At 42.9% G+C, this 20,351-nt stretch overlaps 1 protein-coding gene across 1 annotated transcript in view; it reads left to right on the plus strand.

Annotated features, from left to right (window-relative positions):
* Window positions 1–20,351, plus strand: part of MATK (megakaryocyte-associated tyrosine kinase) — a 94,531-nt gene that overhangs the window by 64,335 nt on the left and 9,845 nt on the right. Inside the window, exons 5-6 of the mRNA XM_082257111.1 lie at window positions 4,155–4,220; window positions 12,622–12,721. Coding sequence (XP_082113237.1) covers window positions 4,155–4,220; window positions 12,622–12,721 — 166 coding nt within the window. The remainder of the gene's footprint in view (window positions 1–4,154; window positions 4,221–12,621; window positions 12,722–20,351) is intronic.

Below are 20,351 nucleotides of genomic sequence, written 5' to 3' on the forward strand. Positions count from 1 at the left end.
TTACAAATGTAATGCGTTTGCCTCTATCAGATTGTATGGTACAGTAGTAACATGTGATCCGCATCCTGTGCGTTTTACAACTCTTGGTGCAGTCTGACATGATTTCAGCCCATTCAAACTAATGGGCTGAAATTGCATGGCACCTGGAATGCATGTAACTCACACAGGAATGCACAGTGTGTTCCTGTGTGATTCGTGGTGTGAACTGGTCCCGAGTCCTGGAGTGAGCCCAATGCTGCAAAAACTTCTGCCACCTGTCTCCACTAAACTTGCCTGGCAGGGGAGTACTAATGTAGGTTCATGGGGTGATTGCCCTGCATCTCTAGTGGGGTGCCGATTGTCCTAAATGCCAATTTGTTTCCTATGTAGAAGCCAGCATCTCTTTGATTTTGGGGGGGGGGGGGGGGGGGAGAGATAAGAGAATACTGTATGTCCCAGGGGTACTTTGGGAGGAGACAGGACTTGTGCTGGGGGGTGGTCAGATTTCATATCCATTTTCCCCTCCGAGCACAAGTCTCCCTCCTACTGAAACACTCCCTAAGACATGCAGTATTCTCTTAGCATCCCCCACCCCCACCCCCTCCTTATCACTCTTTTCAAGCTGTTCACCTCCACCCTCCCTCCTATACTTCCCTCTCCCAATTCCTCCCTGCAAGTGTCATCTACATTGTAAAAATCACGGACCTCAGATCAGCCGGGAACATTCACAGCAGCACAGCAGTGTCTCCTCCTCCTGTCAGTGTGTAGAGGAATACATCCCAGCCGAGTAGGGGGGGGGGGGTAGTTCAGTCCACGCTGTGAAAGGCAGCTGGTGGGCAGGGACTCGGGGAGAGATGCTGGGTGCCTTGCAGAGTGGACACTACAGCCTGCCTTGTGGGGCACCAAACACCCCGCACAAGCTGCGGGGTAGATGACACTGGTGCCCACACCAGCGCGCCCCTGCACACTTGCCTCTGCTCCTGAATGTGCGGGACTCCTCTCCAGGACTAATGTAGTAGTTATGGGAAGGGAATTCCCCGCCCCCGCCACCCTAGCGCCCTCAGGCGGCTGACTGTGCTGCCTTATGAGTAGCGCCGGCCCTGGCCATGGTTACCGGTGACACCTTCAGTCCATTTAAGCTGAATACCCAAGTGTGAGATCTGAGTCAAAGACCAGTCCGGCATCTTTGGTTTGTTATGTTTATTTGATATTGGGGATGGGTGGGATACTCCTCTGGCTTAACTAGGTACAAATGGGACACTTTGAAGAAAAAATGCCTTTCAGCGCTGTCTTGACGCCGGCTGGATGCCGACCAATGCCTGGTGGCGCTTGAAAAACACTGACTTGCTGAACTGTACTTGAACTTGACTTCTGACTCTCTGGTTAGCTCAAAAGTCCCGAACACTGCTCCCTCCAGTCCTTGCTGACTGAGGTAGCCTCTGTATACTGCTTGTGCTGCTGAAACTCTCAACACTGTACACTGCACACTGCACCCTGTACACTTTAACTCTTCAGGGCCCAACCGCTGGCGCCCCCTCTGTACTTCAGGGTCCTCTCACTAGGCACCCGCTCTATATTTCGGGGTCCTCTCACTAGGCACCCTCACTACACTTCAGGGTCCTCTCACTAGGCACCCTCTCTACACTTCAGGGTCCACACACTGGCACCCCCTTTACACTTGCTCCTGCACTGGCATGTGCGCCGCCGAGAGAGGGGAGAGTCTGATGACTTAGGTCTACGTCGCCAGACGATAACGAGCCACTTTGCCGCAGTACCAGCTCAGTGAGCAGTCGGCAAGTGGTTAAAAGATAAAATATTATCAAGATAATTGGTTAAACAATGTGATATCATAAGATGCTAGATGATCATCTGAAAATATCTCCTTAATAAATGTGATAAACTAATAGTGAGTGAAGGTAAAAACAACAAAAGTAAAAATATAAAATATAGGGATGACTCAAGTGAGAATGCAATATGTAACCACACAAATTTGTGTATAAGGCTAATACACAATCTTCAAATAAATAGCCGATAATTAAATAAAGAATCTAATGCAAACAAATAATTAATTAAATAATTTTATTACGAGATAAAAGGCACTCACATTTAAAAACAGGCGATCCTGTTGTGACACACGAGCGGCCGGCTTGTCCTCCAGCAACACTTCCAGTATCTATCAGCTGTCTGCCCTACACGTGTCGTCACCGTCAAGTGACTTCATCAGGGACTCATCTACGTGTAAAACTTTTTAAGGCAAATTTTTGGTTAAAGTGGTTTATGAGGGGCCGAATGTTGTGGAGCCGATCAAATTAAGGGTCACCTTGAGGACGACAGATTTCATTGTCGCTGAAGTGCATAAACCGCAAGATTTGCTTGTATCTAATCCTGGCCATGGCACCAGAGAACATGGCATATGAGGAATTCGGTCACTTGACCAATATGACCGCAACTCACTCTTTTTAGTAATGCCCATGAGGAGGGATAGGCCCAGAAAGGTCTTAAATTCAGGAACCGTTATAGGTTTCCATACAAATTATCTGGCAAAGGTTAAATTTGGGTTAGCGCCGATAAATTGATTGGCATATAAATTGCTTTGGTCCACAATAGATCCGTACAGATCTTCCGTTAAAAACAGCTAAAAAAAAAAAAGGGGAGTTAATTCTGCTGATTCCACCTGAATTCCGGGTTGGATAGTTAATGGGGGAAGTATGGGCGCTGTAGAAATGGTGGGTTTCTAATCAGGAATTACAAGTGCATCAGGAAGCCCACTATGGGCTCTACAGGCCTGTCTTTGATTTATTGGTGGCTGCGAGACACTACTTGTGCTAGCCACCGCACCAGCTTGAACTGCATTTATGGGACTCGCCCCATCACCAAGTGTTATTGCAGTGCTGGTTTGTCTATGACCAGGATATACTAGGTTGCTGGTTCTCGCCAGTTCACCAGAAGGTTGAGCGCAACTAGTACTGACACTCTGCTGCATACGTGAACCATGCGATTGTTGCATCTCAGCAACCTGGTAACGGGAACAAGTATGCCTGACCTTAGCAGGGATCACTACTCCGTTGTCAGAGCTATCTGTCAGGGTGCCGCTGCTCTCTACAGGTTGAATACTGAGCCTGATTCTGACAGTGAGGACTCCCCATCGCTCTCATCTGTCATGCTCAGCATTGTGCAGGCCTCTTCACTAGTGTACCTCTGTTTGGACATTTTGGCCACTAAATTTATAGGTACCTAGGGAGACTCACAGGTAAAAAAGCATCTGGTTGTCAAGGACTGTTTGAACTGCTACAAACAAATGTACCTGCTGGCGCTAGCAGAGATCAGGCATTACTCTGCTAATGCTGCGGGTTTGTGTACTGTGTATCAGAAGTGACAGTGATCTACTATTACTGCACATGTTGGGGGGGGGGGGCGGAGGGGCTAAACGTAGGTGCTGGCAGGTGTCGGGGATCAGAGGGTTAAATGTTTATAAAGGGAATATGTGGCGGGTACCCAAACCTATCTGGGACTTACGCTAACGCTATTTAGCATCACCAGTGGCTCAAATACAGCAATCAGTAAAAAATCTGTACACTGTACCTATTCACATTGTGACAGGGAGTAAAAGGGTTAACTGGAGGGGTGATCAAGGGGTGCCTGTGTTTACATTACATTACATTCTGCCATTCATCCGAACCGATCAGCAGGTCCAGGCCATAAACCATTGACCTGGACCTGATGATTGATCAATTCTGAACCGAATCCAACCACTGCCAGGTCCATGGGCACATGCACGCCCCAGACCCGCTGCACGAAATGACGTACAGGTACCAGATTACACGCAGAAGAGCCGACTTTCCCCATTACATGTACCTTAGGCGGTCGGCAAGTGGTTAATGAGAGAATCACTGACATGATGTCAGCTGGTTCTTTTGTGGCAAGGCTGAAATGCAGTAGAAACCAAAATCATGTACACCAAAACAGTATAACATTCAATTTAAAGGAATCCTGTTCTGGGAGGAATATAGGGGTTGCCTTTATTTATCACTTTAAAATTTGAGTTACTTAGCTGTCATGTTGACATAAAAGCTCCGAAACTTGTCAATGATCAGGTCATAGTTTACATGCCATTTATTTCTTCTCTATATCATTGCCCTTGATACAAACATGTAACGTATCTTCCTTCCTTACAGCTGGATGGTTACTTAGTTTTCAGCGCTTGACTCTTGGAAAGAAGATTGGCCAAGGAGAATTTGGAGGTAAGGCCAATAAAAATGGATAAAAAAAAAATACAAAAAGAACTGTTTAACGAGAAACAGTTTTCCATGACAAGCTGCAGGTGATAATTCGTCATAGGATACGGTTGATTACATGTAACAGTCATGTATTGCGTAGTCATGATTGTGCCCAGGTATATGGGCACATTGCCTCATGATGACACAATGTTGTACAATTTACATGCTCCAGTATATGTAACTTGTTCCTTTTAGTTTTTTGAAAACATACATTTACATTTTTTCGAGTTAAAATGTTTTTCCCATGTGGTAAGTTTTTACAGGGAATCTTTCAACCTGTATTTGTTTCCAAATAAATAATAAGACTACCGATATAGTTTTTTCTGTCTTATAAATAGTTAAAATAATAAATGGCATCAGTTATAATATCTTGTCAATTACCTATAGTCATTAGAGACAATATAATGTGCTTGTATATAAAGCTGCCAACCAACGGGGGTAGAGATAATCGGTGCTGTCAGACTCTACTAGGGTATTTATGTATTAGTGAAGTGGAAAACAGCAGACAGGCTTTTAGCATTGAGGAGGACCCAATATTGTGAGAACATTATCTCACATCCATAAGTAGCTCTAGCGGCGGACAGATCGGACCCTTGACTGACATTTTTGACACTTTTGGGGGTACCAGTGACATTACTACAGTAATCAGTGCTATAAATATGCACTGTTACTGTAAAAATGACACTGGCAGCGAAGGGGTTAACTTTATTGGGGAAGGAGGGGTTAAGTATGTCCATAGGGGCGTGTTTCTAACTGTGATTGGACATGGCTACTGGTGTAAGAACAGAGATCAACGGTCCTACATAGTAGAACCGTGTGATCTCCATTTTTACACAGGGGAGAATGACAGGCGGCTTTGTTTACATTGGCCGCCTGCCTTTCTCCCTTCACGGCGAACGATCGCTAGTGACCGGCGGACATCGGGTCCGCCGGTCACACGCACTGACTTGTTAGGGAACGAGCCGGGACAGGCGCGCGCCTCAGCGGGCGCGCGCTCGCCCGCTATTGGCTCACAAGCTAGTGACAGGCTAGTGACGTACCCAGTATATGTACTTGCGGCGGTCGGCAACCGGTTAGAATTTACAAGGAAATAGGAAGACAGTCAGATTTAATTCTCTGGTATAAATGATGGTAGGGGTGGTCTAGCTCCCCGGTGACATCACACGCCTCTCCCCACGCTGTGTGTCTCCTCATGGCCTTTGTCTGGGACCCAGAAGTCAGCAGGAGTATGCCCGCATCATCTTCTCCCACAGACCACAGTGCCACCAGCTGATGTATCGGGTTGAACAGACGGACAGTTCACCAGGAGGAGCCTTACTACTGCATTATCCTAAAAGCCTAATGTTTTCCGGCTTCTGTGAGTTGCCATTTGTCTTTTTATTATGTGCTATATTAAAAAGTCTACACTCAGAGGCACTTTTCTGTTCTGCTTATAGATTTAAACCTCCTGTCTGTGCTTAAGCATCCATGCTTCAGTGGTTGTAAATCATCACGCAGACCCAGTGAAGTGATGGCCTCAGGTGATACACATGGATGAAACAAATCCTCCTACATAGATTGCACCTGTTTATCTACAGCCCTCTCTCTTCTACATCAAAGTCTAGAATTTACACAGCCTGTCTGAGCTTCAGAAAGCAAGGGGGCAGGGATCTGATGTCACAAATTGCACAGCTCAGACAGGAGAACTCTGTTTAATCTGAGAACTGAGTGGAGGAACGGAACATCCCCCCCTCCCCCATCAACACAGCACATAGGAACATATGCACAGCTGAGGCTATCAATCACAGGCCTTGTGCTCCCATTCGCTGTCCACCCCCATCTCTTGGAGTTGGAAAAACCTTTCAGCAGTAAGTCATGCAGATAGCAGAAGAACTAGGCAGCACAGAAAAATTACACTATGTACTTTGAATATGCTCTGTTCATTTTTCATGTCAGAGGTTTACAACCTTTTAAAACCAATTTAGGGCATGTTTGATGGAGGATAGATGAGTTAGAAAGAATGCAGAGGCATCATAAACCTCCACTAGCCAGTGTCTTTAACCACTTGCCAACCGCCCCATGCAAATTTACTGCAGCAGGGCGGCTCGGCTGCGCATAATCACGTAGATCTAAGTGATTATGTGCACGTGGTCTCAGCTGCTTGAGCTGCGCTCCTGCTGTGATTAGACACAGTGTGAGCCAGACCCTGGGAGAAGCGGGCACGATCGCCGCCTGCTTCTCACAATCTTCACAGAAACTGACAGAAGAGCCGTCTGCCTATGTAAACAAGGCAGGTGGCTCTACTGTCAGACAGGCACAGTGAGAGCTAAGCTGAAACACCGATCTCTGTGTGCCTGTTACAGAGCCTCCCCCCCCCCCACAGTTAGTAAGCACAATTTAGGCTCACACTTACCCCTTGATCACCCCCAGTATTAACCCCTTCCCTACCAGTGTCACTTATACAGTAACAGTGCATATTATTTAACACTGATCACTGTATTGTTGTCACTGGTCCACAAAAAGTGTCACTTAGTGTTCGATTTGCCCACCAGTGCAAAATCAAAAAATCGCACAGGTGATTACATACCACCAAATGAAAGCTTTATTTGTGGGAAAAAAAGAACCTCAATTGTATTTGGGTACAGCTTCGCACGACCGCGCAATTGTCAGTTAAAGTAACGTAGTGCCGATTTGCAAAAAATGGCCTGGTCATTAAGGGGGTAAAACCTTCCAGGGCTGAAGTCATGAGACCCTGTCAATTGTTAAGTCATAAATGTTCTGGAGTGCAGTTTAATGCTAAACCCCCAGTAAGGGTTTGATTGCATAGTTACATTTTCCCAGCTTGTGGGTTGGGATGCATATGCCATGCCTGTGGAACTGCTGTGAAAGTAGAGAATCACTGTAGTAGTCACTGCTAATACAGTTATTGCCACTGTCTTTCGGGTCTGATGCCCGAGCAGCTGCCCTGCTGCATAGTAGCCACCAGTGGCGGCTGGTGATCAAATTTTTTGGGGGGGCGCATGGCACAGGTGATGGTATAGGCATGGTACAGACATGGCACAGGTGAGCATATAGGCATGGCACATGTGATGGTATAGGCATGGCACAGGTGATGGTATAGGCATGGTACAGGCATGGCACAGGTAATGGTTTAGGCATGGCACAGGTGATGGTTTAGGCATGGCACAGGTGATGGTTTAGGCATGGCACAGGTGAGGGTATAGGCATGGCACAGGTGATGGTTTAGGCATGGCACAGGTGATGGTTTAGGCATGGCACAGGTGATGGTATAGGCATGGTACAGGCATGGCACAGGTGATGGTTTAGGCATGGCACAGGTGATGGTTTAGGCATGGCACAGGTGATGGTTTAGGCATGGCACAGGTGATGGTACAGGCATGGCACAGGTGATGGTACAGGCATGGCACAGGTGATGTTTTAGGCATGGCACAGGTGATGGTACAGGCATGGCACAGGTCGGCTTCAATCACTTACCTGCTCTCCTGGGCTGCCTGCGAGACGTCCACGGCGCTGCTCCTCTCCTCTCGTCCTCTTCTTACGACGGCGGCGGGATTCCGGGAACCGTCCACGGCGCTGCTCCCCTTCTGTCTTCTTTGACGGCAGCTCTTTCGGTCTTCCGAACGGTCTGGCGGGAATGAGATCGGGCGGTGACTGTGCGTTACTGACGCACGCAACGGCACCGCCCCCATTGCGGGGTCAGCAATCGGATGTCCTGGATGATGATTGGTCCAGGCTGGAGACTGGACCAATCACAGCCAGGATATCACGATTGTGGGGGTGTCCTAGCGCTACGACCTGCGCCCAGGTTACGCCCCCAGAAGGCAGCCAATCGGCGCCTCTTCTGGGTCGTAAACTTCATCCCCCCCCCCCGGGCCACCACATAGGCCGCCGAACGTGATTTTTTTTTTCAAAACTTTATTGTTCTTTTTGTAATTTTTTTTTCTTTTTTTTAGGGGGGGCGGCGCCCCGGCGCCCCCTATGCACAGGCCGCCACTGGTAGCCACAGAGGGTTACTTGCTGGGCACTATTTCACAGAATGGCTTGCATTTACAGTGAATGCAATGTTTTCTCTGATTGGACGAGGTGGAGAGACAGGACAGTGACATCATGATCTCCACCTTGTCCAGTCAGAAAATGTCTTCCTTTCATGAAGAAAATGCAAGCCATTTTGTGGATGGCGTTCATGTTGAGCGTGCGACCCCCTGTGGTTAATATACAGAAGGGCAGCCAGTCAGCATGGGGTCCGGAAGACAATAAAAATCACTATAGTAGCTGCAATAAACAGGCCATGACTGTTTCATTTATATATATATTTTTTATAACATTTTACATTTCAAAAAAACAGACAAGGATGGCACCAGTCAGAGTACCTTGGTCACAGTAACCAGAACCACTCTGGTTGAAATAAAAGTACATTATTTGGCCCCGTAAACTGCATATCTCCCAACTATCTCAGAATTCTCAGGTTTTTACCAGATTCAGAGGAAAATCTCAGGGTCCTTTTGACCCTGATTATTCTAATTACCCCCATTTAAATCATATTGCCAAGTGCTGTAATTGGACAGCAGGACTCTGCCTTCCCATCTCCACCTACATTACACCATTACTAGATTAGCATCAGTCAGTAATTCTGGGCATTAGTTTTGGTGAAGGCTGCATTGGAAGGTATCAGGTTGGAGAAGGGGAGGTAGCTGGGCTGGGGGGAGCTGTCATCAATGTGCAGCTTAGAGGAAGAATCCTTTTGCAAATAAAGACTTTAAGGATAGGTTAAATTAAAAATAAATAAATACATTTACATTTTTTTTTTTTTTTTACAGGTAAAAAAATGTGCATTTATTATTATTTTTTTTTTAGCCTGATAGCATTGCACCAGCAATCAGCAGATCGCTGGTGCCATGCAGGTCGCTTGCAGATCTGTCAGTGTATCTGTGTGCCCGTACATCCTGTACGGGCAAGCAGATACAGTGACAGGAAAAATCAATGAACTAGTTCATTGAGAACTACAAACCTGTCATGGGTGGAAGGAAAGAAAATTGCTTGATTCCCCCATCAAAACAGTCAGAACTAAAAAACACACCTCAGGAAGTGCCGCCATGGCTAACTGAAGATAGACTTAAAACTAAACTAGAGAAACTTAACATAAATAAACCACCGGGACCAGATGGCTTGCACCCGAGGGTTCTTAAAGAGCTCAGCCAGGTGATTGCCAGACCATTATTCTTGATCTTTAAGGATAGTTTACAGACGTGTATGGTGCCAGCTGATTGGAAAAAAGCCAACGTGGTACCAATATTTAAAAAGGGGCCGAGGTGTATCCCAGGTAACTATAGGCCGGTCAGCCTAACATCTGTAGTCTGCAAGATTTTGGAGGGGATGATAAGGGACCACATACAAGACTTTAGTGATGAAAACTGTTTTATTAGTAGTAATCAGCATGGATTGATGAAAAATCGTTCTTGCCAAACCAATCTATTAACCTTCTACGATGAAGTGAGCTGCCACCTAGATAAAGGAAAGCCTGTGGATGTGGTGTATCTGGACTTTGCAAAGGCCTTTGACACCGTTCCCCACAAACGCTTACTGTACAAACTAAGGAAGGTAGGTATGGACCATAAGGTGAGTACCTGGATAGAGAACTGGCTCCAGGGGAGAGTCCAGAGGGTGGTGATTAAAGCGGTTGTAAACCCAAAGTTCAAAAAAAAAAAAAAAACCTGCAAGACAAAGGCATAATGAGCTAGTATGCATCGCATACTAGCTCATTATGTATTACTTACCTTAGAACGAAGCCCCGACACGGACCCCCGGACATCGCTGCGGGCGCTGCCATGATCCCTCGCCGTCTCTTCCGGGTTCGGTGGCTCCGGTGCGGTGATTGGCTGGAAGAGACGGCTCCGGCGCGATGATTGGCCGGAGCCGCGATGACGTCACTCCCGCGCATGCGCGCGGGAGTGATTTTCCGGCAAGCTCCCGGCAAATAGATTGAAGGTCCCCCCGGACCTTCAGAGCGCATGCGCCGCTCGCGAAGGTCCGGGGGGACCATGCCGGTTTAGGAGATATTATTTGTACCTACAGGTAAGCCTTATTATAGGCTTACCTGTAGGTAAAAGTGTAAAAAAGCGGGATACTACTGCTTTAATGGGGAGTACTCAGATTGGGCGGGTGTGGAAAGTGGGGTCCCCTAGGGTTCTGTCCTGGGGCCAATCCTGTTTAATTTATTCATAAATGATCTAGAGGAGGGGATATCTAGTAAAATCTCAGTATTTGCGGATGATACTAAACTAAGCTTGCCAATATCTTCTATGCGGGATGTGGAAACCTTACAAGCGGACCTGAACAAAATAACGGGGTGGGCAACTACATGGCAGATGAGGTTTAATGTTGAAAAATGTAAAGTAATGCACTTGGGGGCCAGAAACCAGAAAGCAAGCTACTCACTAGGGGGGGGGGGGACCTCTGGGTGAGTCTAGGATGGAAAAAGACTTGGGGGTACTGGTAGACAACAGGCTTGGCGGTGGCATGCAATGCCAAGCCGCTGCAAGCAAAGCCAACAGAATACTGGGATGTATAAAAAAGGGGATTCACTCCAGAAATAAAGAGATTATTCTCCCGCTCTACAAGACTCTGGTCCGGCCACATCTGGAGTATGCTGTCCAGTTCTGGGCACCGGTCCTCAGGAAGGATGTGCTGGAATTGGAAAGAGTCCAGAGAAGGGCAACAAAAATAATTAGGGGAATGGAGGACATCAGCTATGAGGAAAGACTACAAGCACTGAACCTTTTCTCTCTGGAGAAGAGATGATTGAGGGGGGGATATGATATCAATGTACAAATACTGTACTGGCGACCCTAGCATAAGGAACAAACTATTCAGAGTAAGGGAATACAATAAGACACGTGGCCACTCACTAAAACTAGAGGAAAGGCGGTTTAACTTTAAAATGCGTAAAGGGTTCTTCACTGTAAGAGTGGTAAGGATGTGGAATTCTCTTCCACAAGCAGTCGTATCAGCAGGAAGCATTGATAGTTTCAAAAAACTATTAGATGGGCACCTTAGAGACCACAACATACCGGGGTATACAATGTACGGTTAAAAGCAAACACACACACACATCATAGGTTGAACTGGATGGACTGATGTCTTTTTTCAACCTCACTAACTATGTAAGTGTTGATGGGGTAATCCTTCCCACAGCACTGTTGTGTTCTGCCAACAGGGAGCACGGAGAACCTTCCCTGCCAGCAGAGCACAATGATTAGTGTTGCCCGGAAGAAGTCAATCGTTAGATTGTATAACCAGGGTGCCCATACATGGCTGAACCTGCCAAATTTTGATCCAAGTATGGTCCGCTTTAGACAACTGGAGACTGTAATTTTGAAATTTTCCACTGATGCACAGTGCCCACATATCCCCCTCCAGAGTCCAGAAACAAACAGCTATTTAAGGTGCCTTCACAACCCCCTCTGAGAGGCTGAGAGTGAAACTGTGCATTTACCTTGCTGCATGCTCAGGGGTTGGAGTGTGTGGGCAGGCACACTCAGCTCTTTTGCCACCGCCTGTCCGACCAGCAACACAGAGCTTTGGATGAGCTTCAGCGCACCCCCTCTACACTGTGCTGCAGGTCTGATAGGCAGTGGAATAGAAAAAATTTAAATCGTTTAAAGGGAGTGTTGGTACCCAGGGCACACAGCACTAAATGACTTAAGCCAGTTACACCCTTGCTTGTGTTGCTGCAATAGAAAGATACTTGATTTCCCCTAGCCTCACAGCTACCAGCACTTTCATCACTATAAGTGCGCTGTTACCTTGTTACCACCATAATGTAATCTGGCCACAATATCCCACTAGCAAAATTACATTTCCCCACCAATTTTGACAATGTTTATTTTCTTTATTCATCTGCTGTGATTAATGAATTGCATGAATGTATGCAGACTGGACAAATCTTCATGCATAGATAAAATAGTGAAAAAATTGTAAAACAATGAATAATTCATGTAATTGTCCCACCAGTTTGCTCATGATTATCTTAGTATTATATGGGGTAAATACATGATGAGAATAATATTATTTTTATAAAGACCTATGCCAGTTGCAGTGGGGCACATTATTTGTACTAGCCCAAGAATTGAATTTATCTTTGTAATGGGAGGATTATTTTTTATTTATTTTTTCAAAACTGAGACTGAGAGCTTTTTGGACTAGTGCTTTTTCTAACAGGAAGCGATGAGTATCTTTGGCACTAAATGATATTATCCTTGTTTGTTGAATAAAAATATGTGGCATTTATTATTAAATTATTCTCCAAATGTGTGTATATCTGCATATGCTATACTTTAGATTTTATGATATTTTGCTTTTTCCTCAGATGTTCTGGAAGGTGAATATATGGGACAACCTGTAGCCATTAAAAACATTAGGTGCGACATTACTGCAAACAGTTTCTTGGCAGAAACTGCTACAATGACGTAAGTGTAATACCTTTGAATAATCAAGAAATAGAAAGTATTTAGAAAGTATCTCTAAATGTTTTTTTAGAGATACTTTCATTTCAACATCACAATAAAAAGCTTCCAGCAGTGTTTAAAAGAGTTTCTATGTTTAGTATTTTACAGAAAAGTGTTCTATTTTGGGCAATAATTTCACTTCTCATCAGGCAAAAAATTAAAAGCTGCCATTTGCTAGATTCCCATAATTTGTGTACAGTCATAATTATGCTTCTTTAAACTAGACCTAGCTGTTATAAATAAATTAACTGGTAATACTGCAGTATTCCCTGCTGATTGCCTAATTTCTGGTGTCAGCCTAATTATCTGTTGACTTTGCAAAATATAAAAGGACCTCATTGGTCCAGATCCCATGGAGAGAGACATATCACAAAAATCCTTCAATAAAATGTATAAATCCTCATACAAAAAAAGCTAACAATAGAAGTAGTTTCCATTTAAAAAACAGTTGCTAATTACTGACACATTTAAAATACCATGGTTCAGGTAAAATATTAGGACCATCCAATATACCATGTCCTTGGAGAGTGGAGACTATCATAAATATTATTAACTAGAGGTGCACCGAATGGAAATTTTGGTACCGAAACCGAAACTGAAAATGCAGGATGCATTTTGCAGAAAACGAAATCCTAAAATGACAGTTTTTAATATATATATATATATATATATATATATATATATATATATATATATATATATATATATATATTTACTATTATACTCGACTTGTAGTTAATATCATGAATCTAAATCAATATGAATTTATTGTGGGCCATCATTGGCACCTTTAGTGCAAGACACAGAGAAAGAGATGTACACTGCTCAGGCAGTTGGAACTTTACAGCCAGCCATGGGTGCAGGACCTCGGATCGCCACCGCAAACAGGATACAAGAGAAATGGCCGCACACCAAGCGATGGCTCACAATGAAAGGCTTTATTGAACAAGGATGCAAGGTACAGCAAAATGGATGGTAGACATGTTTCACACGACTCACAGCGTGCTTGTTCACTACACTACAAGCACGCTGTGAGTCGTGTGAAACATGTCTACCATCCATTTTGCTGTACCTTGCATCCTTGTTCAATAAAGCCTTCCATCGTGAGCCATCTCATGGTGTGCGGCCATTTCTCTTGTAACCTTTAGTGCAAGAAAAGCTCTAGAAAAATGTATTCCTTTAAATTCTATGTATATCTTTACACTGGTCCGTTGAGCTCCTGTTGTCTTGTAAAAATTCTGCTTGCTGCATTTTTGGTCAGTTAAAAAAAACACCACAAACGCACCTCCCTGTTAAAATGCATTAAAACACATCAATAATGCACCCGTGTTAGGGTTTTGATGCTACTTTTAAATCAAGTGATCTATGAAAAACAGACCATAAGCGCAGTAAATTTGCAGCAAAATCGCATGCATTATCGGCACCCTTTTCTCTTATCGGCAAAATGCAGATAACACTATTTTTGATAATGTTTCGGTTGCTGAAATATTTGTGCATCTCTATATATCTATAACAAGTCTGAAACATCATACATTTACATACCATGAGCGTATATATGTAAAACCTCAATTAGAACCCCCAGGGGGGTAATCCCCCAAAATATAGTTCCAAGTCCCAAACAGACATCGCAGAATAATTCAAACACAATCGCTCATTTAGGAGAAATGTTGGGATACCCCTCAGTACCTTAAGCAGTTATATTCCAACCAGAATAGAGAAGCAATCCACTCACGTCAATCCACCCAATGTACCTTTCAGTAACAGTAATTCTGAATAGGTGTTCTTGCAAGGCTAGGAATGTCAGGACGCTCATAAATAGCCAGATTCTCAAGCTGGCACTTCACTTTGGCAATGAAAAAGTATGAGCATTTGCAATATACCAGACTGAGCTTTTGTGTCTGTACAATTCAACAGAGTTGTATTGATGGTATAAATTGCAACATAACTGACATATATGGTTTGTACTCGTGTACAAGGTATTGCAAATCTGTTTTTAGTTATCACTGTAGTTGTCATTAGAGGTTCTAAAGAAAGCATACTGTCTTTTTTACTGCATACCCTTAAATAAAGAATAGAGAAAAAAATACAAAAAAACAAAAAAAAAACAAAGCATACTGTCAATATTTTACTCTCATAATGTATCCCCAGCATAACTGGAACAGTTAAGAGTCACTTCACACTAATACATCTTGTCAGGCGACTTGTCAGCCTGACAAGTCGCGGTCCGTCGAGGTCCGTTGTGTGGTACGGGAACCGTTCTAATAGGAGAGACACAAGTCGCTCCGACTTAGAAAAAAGTTCCTGTACTACTTCAGGGTGACCTGGATTGACTTGCATAGACATTATTATAATATAATTCTGTGAAGTCCGTGCAAGTCGCGCCGAAGTCACAGTGCACGCGACTTCACAGGTCGCCCCCGAAGTCGTGCCGCTTCAGTGTGAACCGGCACTAAAGGGCAAACATGTATAAACCTATTACAAGACAATTTTATGGTACAGTTTATTGAGGCCCCCACTAGAAATGATGCTCTGTTGGACCTGGTAATCTCAAACCATGCAGAGCTTATTAATAATGTTCATATAAAAGAACATCTGGGTAGCAGTGACCATAATATGATTTAATTTAATGTTAGCTGTAAGCAAAAAACGCATACAGGAAATACAAAAACACTTAACCTTAAGAGAGCAAATTTTCCAACGATGAGTGCTGCTCTCCAGCATTTAGGCTGGCAGGGAATTTTGGCATAGATGAGCACAGAACAGAAATGGGAAATTTTCAAAAAGACTTACTCACAGCAAAGTATATTCCCAGGGGTAATAAGTTTAAAAGGCTAAAAAAAAAACCTATGTGGCTCAGAGCCAAGGTTAATAAAGCAATAAATAATAAGAAAATAGCTTTTAAAATACTGTATGTAGAAATGAAGGAACACTATCATTGTTTAATTGTTACAAATAATATAACAGAATATGTAAAAAGGAAATCATGGATGCAAAAATTCAAAATGAACGACAGATTGCAAAAGATAAAAGGACAAACCCCAAAAAATTCTTCAAATATATTAACAGTAAAAAGGTTAGGTCTGAGCATGTAGGCCCTTTACAAAATAATCAGGAGTGGGTGACTGTGGACAAAGAGAAGGCAAATTGATTAAATACTTTCTTCAGCTCTGTATATACAAAGGAGCATTGGGGGAGCTCATGACCATTATGGGGATGGTATTGACACAGCCCCAAATGATCCACAATGGCTCAAATGTGATATGGTCCAGAAATATTTAGACAGAATAAGGGGGGATAAAGCACCTGGACCAGATGGCATCCACCCATGCTTCCTAAAAGAATTGAGCGACGTAGTTTCAAAGCTTTTGTTTCTAGTTTTTAAGGACTCTTTAAGGACTGGAATAGTACCACTGGATTGGCGTAGGGCCAATGTGGTGCCTGTATTTAAAAAGGGATCAAAGTCTTTGCCAAGTAACTATAGACCTGTTAGTTTAACTTCTATAGTTGGAAAGATACTGGAGAGTTTAAGAAAAGACAACATAGATGAGTTTTTGCCAGGAAAAAAATATTTTAACCACTTCTGGACCGGAAGGATTTGCCCCCTTAATGATCAGGCCATATTTTGCGATTCGGCACTGCGTAATTTTAAAGGACAGTTGCGTGGACGTGCGACACTGTACCTAAATAAAGCTGATGTCCTTTTTTTCCCACAAATAGAGCTTTCTTTTGCTGGTATTTGATCACCTGTGCGATTTTTAATTTTTGCGCTATAAACAAAAAAATAGCGACAATTCTGAAAAAAACAATATTTTTCACTTTCTGCTATAAAACATTCCCCCAAAAAAATAAAAAAATCTAAATTTTGTAACACTTTAGGCCAATTTTTCTGCTACATATTTTTGGAAAAAAAAATCGCAATAAGCATATTTTGATTGGTTTGCACAAAAGTTATTGCATCTACTAACTTCGGGAAAGATTTATGTAATTTTAAACGTTTTTTTTACTAGTAATGGCGGCGATCTGCGTTTTTTTGTGGGACTGCGACAATGCGGCGGACAGATCAGACCCCTGACTGACATTTTTGACACTTTTGGGGGGACCAGTGACATTACTACAGTAATCAGTGCTAAAAATATGCTCTGCTACTGTAATAATGACACTAGCAGTGAAGGGGTTAACACTATGGGTGGTCAAGGGGTTAAATGTGTACCTAGGGTCATGTTTCTAACTGGGCGGGGGGGGGGGGCTTGTGAAATGACCACAGAGACCTGTGTACCTATATAGAAGGATCACAGGGGCTCTATGATAATTCCAGGGAGAAGAACGGTCAGCTGTGTTTACAACGGCTGACCGTCCTTCTCTCTCAGCGGGAAAAGATTGCGGGTGTCAGGCGGCAATCGGAGCCACCTGACCACTGCATCGTATAAATACATGAGGGGTCCATATAGTGAATTTGGTGTTGAGTTATTCACTTTAAGGTCAACACAGAGGACAAGGGGGAACTCTTTACGTCTAGAGGAAAACAGATTTTGTCTCCAAATACGGAAAGTTTCTTCACCATAAGAGCTGGGAAAATGTGGAATAGACTCCCTCCAAAGGTGGTCCTGGCTAGCTCACTAGCTTGCTTTTAAAAAGGCCTGGATTCTTTACTGGGTGTACATAATATAAACGGGTACTAATATTTATAGGTAATGTTGATCCAGGGAATATCCGATTGCCTCCTGGGGTATATCAGGAAGGATTTTCTTTTCCCCTGCTGTAGCAAATTGGATCATGCTTTGCTGGGGTTTTTTCGCCTTACTCTGGATCAACTGCGGGTATAGGATTGTGTATATGGGATTGTATGGTTGGGTTGTCTTTACTGGTTTTTTTTTATTGGTTGAGCCAGATGGACTTGTGTCTTTTTTCAACCTGATTAACTATGTAACTATCATTTTAGTGTGTGTATCCACCTTTGTATCAGTATAAACATGAGGGCCAACCACAATACTCTATGGGTAATGTAAAAGATCTCACTTCCAACTATACAGCATTTAAGGATCATGCTTTATAGTTAATAGGGTTAAAACAACAGACCCCAACATCTGTGTATGCTACTTATCTGTAGTACCTATTGATGGTCATTCAACGTGTACACAAACCGGCAGTGCACAGGTTAGTTACCTCTATGTGGTATATTGAGAAAAGCACTTTAAAGAGCTTGTAAACCCCCCAAAATTTTTTTTTTCTTTTTGTAACCTGCAAGAGAAACACATAATGAGGTAGTATGCATCGCATATTAGCTCATTATGAAATACTTACCTTAGAACGAGCCCCCGCCGTGCAGTCCGCTTACCTGCATGACGGGCGACATGTCCAGTTGCCCGTCTTCCGGGATCGCGACATCCGGCCATCTGATTGGCGGGAGCCGACGGTCACGGCACGGAGCTCTGAAGGAACAGCACGAGCGGCCGTTCCTTCAGAGCGCATGCGCCAGTGATGTCACTGGCTGCATCTAAGGTAAATATCTCCTAAATGGTACATGTTTAGGAGATATTTACAGTACCTATAGGTAAGCCTTATCATAGGCTTACCTATAGGTAAAAGTGTCAGAGGAGGGTTTACTTCCTCTTTAAGCCTTAAAAATTCATTACTGTGAGGCATGGTATTAATCACAATTCAAACAATATATTCTCCCCGTTAACTAATCACTGTTCGAACATGATATCCATCACAGTTTCCACCAAATCTCCCCTTACAAGTTTTTGAAATATATAAAGGCTTATGGGCTCCATCAGGGTGCTGTCCTGCATTCTGCTTAGTATAATTCCACAAAATTAATTTATATAATGAGATGCCAAATAATTGTGTGCTAAATAATTCATAGAGTCACAACATGTGTATGAGTTGCTATACATATATATATATATATATATATATATATATATATATATATATATATATATATATATTGTGACGGTATCACTGTATCTCACCGCCTTGTAATTCCTTAATCCCCAATAGTTGAAGAATCCCCAATTCGCCAAATAAGAAATCGCTGGTATCGCTGAATAATTCCACACATGAGCCAAAGCTGAATGCTGGAACGCCCTTTACTGGAAGCAACCACAGGCATTTAAAACTACAATTTCTTTTATCCCCTGCCCCCATGCAAGGGATACACCCACAACAAATACACATTAACCAATAACACAAAGGTTACAATCCACATAAAATACCCCCCCCCCCCTCTGTCTGGGATGTAATTATGGTACACAATGGTTAACATAATCATCACAGGCAGGAAAAATGCAGTTTTACCCACATGCTGTAACTTTAAAACAATACATCCAATCTTTATACAAATTCACAATCAATCCATTCAGGGGAACAACATATTAAAAAATGTCACGAATCGGACCAGGGGTTCCAAAGTTCCAAAGTTAGAAGTATTTGGTCTCTTTGGCCTGGCTGTACACATGGCTTGTCTGCCCAAAACTGGTCTTTTGTCCTGGAGACAATTGAGAAGTGATCCACTCATCTCCCAAGGACAGCAAAATACATGAAACTATATAACTATGCAGCTTATTGCATAAAACAGGTACATTCAACATATCCCCAGATAGCTTAGATCTGAGCGCACATTATTACTAAATGGCGCTCAGATCACATACGTACAGATTCAACAGCAGGGGAAAAACAAGTGTTTCACATGGTAAGAGGCTGACAAGTAGTCCTCTCCAGGTACTCGTGGCAACTCAAAAGAGGGGAATTTGTCACAGACATATAAACTAATCCTCAATATAGTCTTTTAAGCAGGGAGAGGAAACATGCGAACAGACATAGAAGGGCATCCTTCACATATATATATATATATATATATATATACATATATATATATATATATATATACATATATATATATATATATACACATATACAAAAGTATAGCCATCCCTCTCGCAGGAATACTGCTGCAATAATAACACAATGAGATTAATTTATTAGGGGCCAGAATCTGGCTCAGTTGCGTATGGCAGCCAATCAGCTTCTAGCTTTCAGTCTCAACATTTTCAAAGCTTGACGTAACAAGCTAAAGCTAGAAGCTGATTGGTTACCATACACAGCTGCTCCAGTATTTCCATTTTCCCAGTTTAATCATTTGATATGTTTTCTATTTCCTATTGTGAATAAAATGTAGGTTTATGAGATTTGCAAATCATTGCACCATGTTTTTTGTGGAATTTACACAGCGTCCTAACTTTTTTGGAATTGGTGTTTTACTTTTCTAGAAGTAGTTAGGGTTGTTTCCTGTTTTCTGCCCTTTAGGGCTTCTTCAAATACAGTTTGGATAAGAGAGCCTGCTATATAAAAAGTCAATAAATACCAATATGTACACCATCACTTTTGAGATATACTAGCAATGAACAGTGCACACTATAAGGTCATTTTGCATGTTGACAAAAGCGTTTTTTGATGCTGTAGACTAAATTTGTATGACTAAACAACTCAAAGGCAAAAATAATTTTTTCAAACTGTACACTATACATGTGGAATGATATGAATAGTAGTTCATATGTAAATTTAGCATTTCATACATTTTTTCATACAT

The sequence above is a fragment of the Pelophylax lessonae genome, assembly GCF_965119305.1.
Source record: "Pelophylax lessonae genome assembly, chromosome: 1".
NCBI classification, from domain to species: domain Eukaryota; kingdom Metazoa; phylum Chordata; class Amphibia; order Anura; family Ranidae; genus Pelophylax; species Pelophylax lessonae.